Below are 6,886 nucleotides of genomic sequence, written 5' to 3' on the forward strand. Positions count from 1 at the left end.
GCTCCACCACACTTAATTACTAGTTAAATTTATTTCCTAAGACACATTTCAAGCAAGTCACAAATAACAAAAGGATATCTTTATTTACGACTCCAACATATCCGTTATACAGAAGTGACCTATGACCTTTTTTGACATGATCTATACAAATCTTGTGACAGTCTAGTTTCTAACACATGAAAAAGTCTGAATAGTAATGTCTTTTTTTTTCTGTCCTAGAACACTGAAATGACTTGACAAGATCCAATGTCAAATTATGACTACACTGTCATCACTCTTACAGAATGCTGCACATTCTGACTAATCACAGTCAAACTTTCTGTTAGGATTATCTAAAATCTATGTAAAAATGATCAAACAATGACTTCTGATACATACAAATAGAACAAACAGCAGATCTTCTGTCAGACTATGACTAACACTAAACTGAACTTGCTGAAGACAAGTCTGTCACTGTCACACACAAGGTCAGTTGGTTGAGATAGTACTCGTAGTTATCAATCATGACTCACTTTCTCTCCCGTTCAGCAAGTTCAGAAAAGGCCCAATATATTGAAGGTTAAATATAAAATTTATTATTCATCTGTAGATAGCCAAATTAATTTGAACAATAACTATTGTAGAGCACTATATATTGATGAGATACAAGTTAAAAAAATTTATTAAAGAAAATTTGTTATTTTGCACTGGCTGAAACTGATGACCAAGTTGTTTTTTTTTACAAAGCTGTTGGATAATCAAAATTTACCAGTCTTTCACACAACCTCCCTAACAGCATATTAATAAATTCCAGAGAAGCATCTAGGCTTCAAAGTCAATGCCAAGACCAACCTAAAACAAAAATGGAAAGCAAAACTAGTTAAAAAATCATAATAGAATACAAGTGAAACCTCTAAGGTCAATATTGTTTTCATTAAATAATAATATAGATTATAGTAAATTAAATACCTTGTGACCACCTTGGTTAATGTTCTTTCCATCTATTAAAGCAGACATAGTCATTTTAACTCCTTAAAAAAAAAAAAAAAATTCATTAATTGCAAAAATATTAATTGAATATAGTGCAGGTAAATATTAAAATATTGTGTGAAACTAAAAGATCTTAAAGGACAATCAAATTTTAATTTGATACAGTCTTAGCTCACAAAACAAATGATTTCTCAATTTTTTTTAAACCATTAAAGACAGAATCATGTGTTAGACTGAAAAACAAATGAAAACTACAGATGATCTTGTATTAAAATGTGTGGGTCCTAACAATGCACCTGCTAACAGGGTATAGTTCATTTATAGTTTAAGAGTGTGTGTATATATAAATAACCCTTTCTAGGCACTAAAATTCCCCAACCCTCCAAAAGAATTTTTTTTATGTGCATATATTGCATCAGCCTACTTAATAAAAAGCTGGAAGGCATTGAGACAAAATATCAATATCAACAACAAAACATTCTATTAAAGTAAAAATCCCTGAGTTCTATATGTGGACATATATGTGGTGCTTGGCAACTTGTTAAGCTACTAAATTAGACATGACCCAAAAGTCCATAGTTATACCAACAACAAACATGTTTTTTTTAAAAACAACATTCATTCAATTACAACTTACAAATAATATTTTTCAAAAATTTAATTGGAATGTTTAAAAACTTCAACTAAAAAAATCTAAAAAATTCAATAACAGGTAACAAAGCCAAAATAGAAAAAAAAAAAAAATCTAATGCAACAATGACATACTTATGCCACCATTAGCCAAGTCTGAAAAGTAAAAGATAATGTGTAGTGTGTATTAAATCACTCTCATGTTCTATATATACATTCCAAACAAAAAACAAAACAACTATGTAGTAATACATCAACTTACCATCTCTCAGAGTCTGTGTGTAACCAATACCTACATGGCTTTGATTATTTACTTTCAACTGAAACAAAAAAACAACAAACTTTGTGTATAGTAGCACTAAACAAACTTTGCTTATAGGCTTCACAATAATATTTAATTGAAAATCAATGAAAAAAAAAAATTACACTTATGGATGCATCATCATCCAACTTGTATTTTCCTCCAACAGCAAAGGATGTATTACCAGTACCAGCAGTCCAGGATAGATTGACTGCCGCCTCAAGGCTATCAGTGACTTTCTGGTGGATGGATCCAACAAATTCCTGGCCCTCATTTCTTAGATAGGAAAGAAAAAAGTCAAACTATTAAGAAAAACAGCTTTGCATCATTGGTTTAAAAAAATTAATACACGTCAAGAATTATTTTAAATCTAATAATTATTACTTTTGTTTGGGCTGGTTAAAAGCTTTTTATTTGATAAAGATGACAATAAGAAAGTTTTTTTTTATAAAAAACAAAATGATGAACAAAATATCAGCAAATAAAAGGAACATAAAACAAAAACTAACAAAAGAACTACAACTGTGGAAACCTCACCCTTCCTTAAGATTATTATTTCTGAAAGGTACATTAAAACACATTGTTTACAGATATACAAGTATGATACAACCTGTAAGAATTGCAATAACACTTTTAAGTCCATTATAGAAAATATTTTATAAACATAAAATACTTACACAAATGTTGTAAATGAAAAGTCATCACCAGTGTAACCAAAGCCAAAATTGCTGCGTGTCAATTTGGACTTGGATGAATCAAATGATAATTGATAACCGGCCAGCCAGCCCTCGTACCTTAAACAAGTAAAAACAGCCAATAGACATCTCTAAGTAATAAGAATTATTAGCTTAGTTTCAACAATGTATTTTTTCTTAAAAATACATACCCCAAGACAGCAGCTCCATGAATAGTCGGACCAGCAAAATCAAAATCAACATCACAATTCAAATGAACATAATCCATACTGTATGCTGACTTGATCTTACCACTCTTTTTTCTGTTAAGAAGATATAGGAAACACAATGTTACACAATCAAATGTTTCCTTTAGTAAAACATTTTTTAAAAGTACATTTTTTATTTATTGTGTGTATACAACTAAACATTAGATGGACTAGAAGCTTCTAGCTTTAAGTAATTTTAACTTCTATTAACTATTTTGACCAAACATATGCTTTGGTTAAAAGATATAATAGTTGGTGGATGTGTACCCTGTTGAAGGTGCGAATGAGGTATCAAAGGTTAGCTCCAGTCCTTCAGCAAGCTGATCTTCAATTTTAATTTCTGTATTGAGCACATTATCTGTGTTCCATTTTTCAGTGAAAGTTAAGCCTGAAATATGATATACACTAGTGATAAAATTTTTTATCTCAACACGCATATATTTTTGTAATTAAAATCTAACAAAAAAAAAAAAAAAAAAAAAAAAAAAAAAAAAAAAAAAAAAAAAAAAAAAAAAAACCCAAACAAACAAAAAACAGCAATAAAACTGAAAACAAATTACCATATTCACTCCACTTGTATTTAGTTTCAAGACTTCCACTCACTTTTCCGCTGTCTCTGTTTGAGCTAATACCAGCTTTAAATTCAACATTATTTTTTGTCTTTGTCTTAGCATCTAGCTTGTAAAATCCCCAATCTGAAATGTATGACATTTTTATTGAGAAAAAATAAATAAATAAAAGCAACAACGAATATTTTGTAAATTCATTATCACCAACTTAAAATTTATAATATTAATATAAAGCGTACATTTAAAAAAAAATCATAGAGGTCAAATCTTTTGTGTTATTTTGTTACTATTATTTGTGAACATTATTTTATTACTGACAAGTGTTAGATTTTTAAAAAAGTCTCAAATAAAATTGACCGGTAAGTTCCTGTCTAATCTTGTATGAACATGCTGTGATACTTGGGAGGTTTTTGTGCTGTCTTGAGACAACAGGACTGATCCTGAGTCAAATACAAATATCCAAATCTCACAAGTAATTTCCCTTCAAAGGACTATAAAAAAAAATTATTTTTACTCCTTTCCATCTCTCTGGAAAAGCTAACCATTTTCATAATTGATCATGCCTTGAAACTGCTCACAATGGTCAACTTTCTCAAATCAATGTATACTTTTTTTTGTTCCAAATTTTATAGTTAAATAAATTGCAAGTTTTCATTTCCTCCTTCTTATAGACTCAGTTTGATCCTAATGATCTAATAACACATACAGCACTATTTTGTCATGTGAATGAGCATTTGGATGTATGTACTAAAGAAATGGAATGCTATTCCACTGAGAACATCATGTTGATAGAACTAACCAGCCAAAGAAATTTCAAAGTGTACATGTTGTATGTGTTAAAGGATAACAGCTTTTGCATTTATAAAAGGTGGGTAGGGCAAAGTAAGAGTAATTTAACAAACATTTTTCAAGTGAATTGTGGGGTATCATTGTCATTCTCATACTGTTTTCTAGACAAAATGTATACTTATTTGCTACATATGACAGGCCTAAGATGATAGTTGGGGGAGACTAAATTGTGGAAATGTGTTTCCATTGGAATTTTACCAGCAAAGGTATTTCATCACTAAATACTTCTAGAATTCAATAGTATGGTGGTGTTTTTTTTTAAAAAAAGGGCATTGGTAAAAAAACAACAAAATATACCAACTTTTTAAATAAAGTGTAAAGCTAGTGCATATATGAATATTATATATTATATATATACAAGAAATTAATGGCATTTATAAAATAATAGTTATAAGAGAATATATTAAAATGAACATTTAAATATATATATGACAAAGATAAATTTTAAAAAGCCACTTACTGAATCCTTTGCTGAAGACATCTCTTGCAGCTTTCCCTAAGTCACTAAATGATGGTGGTGCCATAATTTATAACTCTAGAACACAAAAAAAAATCAATTAATACTAAAAAAAAAATTTTTAAAATTAAAAGGTGTATAGTGAATTAAAAAAAAAAATAATGCAAGAGACCTTAAGTTTAAGATCTGTTGCACAATTTTTTTATTACATGAAAATGCATTTTATGAACTTGTACTGTAACTTAGGCTTAGGAATTACTATATACATAATATATATCTTAAAACAATCTTGATGCTGTGATTTTTAACTTCTGTATTCCTTTTAGTCAACTTTAAAATCTGACAGGAATAAGCTGCAGTTGGGTATGTTGGCCATCCTCATTAACTATCAGTATCAGCCATAGAAACAAATGAGCTTTACATAATCTGCCTCAATTATCACAAGATAAAAAAAGAGAATTAACTTGAGCTTGTGAGTTATTAATTTTAAATTCACAGACTAGTCTATAACATGATTTTTTTAACTTTTATTTTTAAATAATAATATTCATCAGAATTTATAACTTTTGAACTATAAGGATTTACTATTATATTTTATTTTCACATATTTTAAATAAGGGACAACCCATTTGCTAAGCATTTATTGTGGCTGTGATAAAAAAAAAGGTACAAGTTATGTTATTGTTAGGTCTTGTACACTTTACTTTGAACCAAAAATGATGTGATTTGGACTTTGGAGAAAGACAAAGTTCTTTCTTGAGTCAGAGTTTTTGAAATTAGTTTATACCAGCATATACAATAGCTAGATATCTAGATTGACTAGATGTAGATCTAGTTAAGATTTATTATTAGTCTGGTGACCTCTAAGTCAACTTGAAAACACCTAAACTTGATCACTTCACCTGTAGAATGTAGATCATCTAGCTCAAAGTCTAGAGGTCTTTATATTGCATCAGTTTTTTAACAATGAATGTATAAAAGAAATTTTCAAACCAATGTATGGAATATGTAGGCTATTAAAAAGGTATTCAAATCTTATGTCCATAGAAATAAACCAAAGATGCATGCTTAGACTTAGACCTAGCAATACATGAACATTAATTATATTATCTAGGGCAGGGCAGTCACACTACACATCAGTCAGTGTGGCATCATACTAGAATTTGAAGATCTACATGTCATGATCATAATAGGCACAGCTATAACAAAAATGTACAATACAAAAGCACATTATAAAGGAATACATAGATTTGTATCTTACAGATCTATAATCTAGGCTTTTTATTGTTTAGATTTGACTAGAATCTAGTCTAGATATATTATAGAACTGTAACACAGTGACTTATTACTACTCAATAACTGATTTTACTGTTACTGTACCGGCCGGTAGTTAAGAAATTTAATGTTTATTGTGTAGATCTAATTATTAATTTAAAACAACGCTTTACAATTGATTTGCAAATAAAATTAAGTAGCAATTATAGTATATTTATTTATGTTATAGCGAATATTTAAGAAAAACAGTAGACTCAACAAAGTTGAAATCTAAGTAACTTACATTGCGTGTGCCTTCTACAGAACAAGGTCACCGAAGAAAGATGTCGGAACGTGACTACTGATAACGTGACGAGAGTTTAATAAAATTCGTGAAACTATTATTTTTAAAAATAATTAATTGTTTTTATTATAATATATGTTTAAAAAGAATAACAAAATCTTACAAAGCAGAAAAAAATATATTTCACTAAAATATACATATTAAAAAAAGAGCAGTCATTTTTTTTTCAGCTTTCGATTTCGGACACATGCGTGCAGTTGGGTTAGTGTCGGTTAAAATTTTGCCTCAACTGCAAGGCCTAGTCGATTAAATAAAGATGTTTAGTAAATATTTAACAAAAAAAAATCACTAATATTGACACAGTGATACAGAGTCTAGATCTAGTGAGCTAAAAGAATTTCAATTAGAAAATCTTGAGATATAAAGCCAGGCATTACACAATAATTATAGCTGAATATTCTCAGATATAGGCAACAAAATTAAATATTGCTAGTTATGTATCTTGTTATTGTCAATTAAATTGTAATTATTAAGATGAGATAACTTTTATTGATCCAATCAAAGGGAAATTCAGTTTGGCTACAATTGACAACCTCAGCGTAACTACTGT

At 29.0% G+C, this 6,886-nt stretch overlaps 1 protein-coding gene across 6 annotated transcripts; it reads right to left on the bottom strand.

Moving 5' to 3' along the window:
• Window positions 1-64: 64 nt before the first annotated feature.
• On the bottom strand, window positions 65-6,432 carry LOC106057557 (voltage-dependent anion-selective channel protein 2-like). Of its 6 annotated transcripts, none has more exons than XM_013214802.2 (12): window positions 6,277-6,432; window positions 4,722-4,796; window positions 3,404-3,538; window positions 3,111-3,231; window positions 2,787-2,897; window positions 2,578-2,694; window positions 2,438-2,458; window positions 2,026-2,176; window positions 1,862-1,919; window positions 1,735-1,755; window positions 949-1,010; window positions 65-831 (listed from the first exon to the last, which is right to left on the bottom strand). In XM_013214802.2, exons 2-12 carry the CDS (start codon window positions 4,783-4,785, stop codon window positions 802-804), a joined length of 891 nt encoding a protein of 296 aa, XP_013070256.1. In that variant the 5' UTR covers window positions 4,786-4,796; window positions 6,277-6,432; the 3' UTR covers window positions 65-801. The 6 variants fall into 6 exon arrangements, with proteins under 6 accessions (XP_013070256.1, XP_055876806.1, XP_055876805.1 ...); XM_056020831.1 differs by lacking the exon at window positions 6,277-6,432 and adding an exon at window positions 5,980-5,998; XM_056020830.1 differs by lacking the exon at window positions 6,277-6,432 and adding an exon at window positions 5,621-5,639.
• Between the last annotated feature and the right edge of the window lie 454 nt (window positions 6,433-6,886).

The sequence above is a fragment of the Biomphalaria glabrata genome, chromosome 2 (genome assembly GCF_947242115.1).
Source record: "Biomphalaria glabrata chromosome 2, xgBioGlab47.1, whole genome shotgun sequence".
Taxonomy (NCBI): Eukaryota; Metazoa; Mollusca; class Gastropoda; family Planorbidae; genus Biomphalaria; species Biomphalaria glabrata.

Excerpts from the sequence above, each read along its gene's own strand:
- LOC106057557 (XM_013214802.2), bottom strand. The coding sequence starts at position 4,785 with ATGGCACCACCATCATTTAGTGACTTAGGGAAAGCTGCAAGAGATGTC. Across the intron at positions 3,232-3,403 it reads ATACAAGTGGAGTGAATATG|GCTTAACTTTCACTGAAAAA; the intron begins GTAATTTGTTTT and ends ATCATATTTCAG. Across the intron at positions 1,756-1,861 it reads CACACAGACTCTGAGAGATG|ACTTGGCTAATGGTGGCATA; the intron begins GTAAGTTGATGT and ends TTTACTTTTCAG.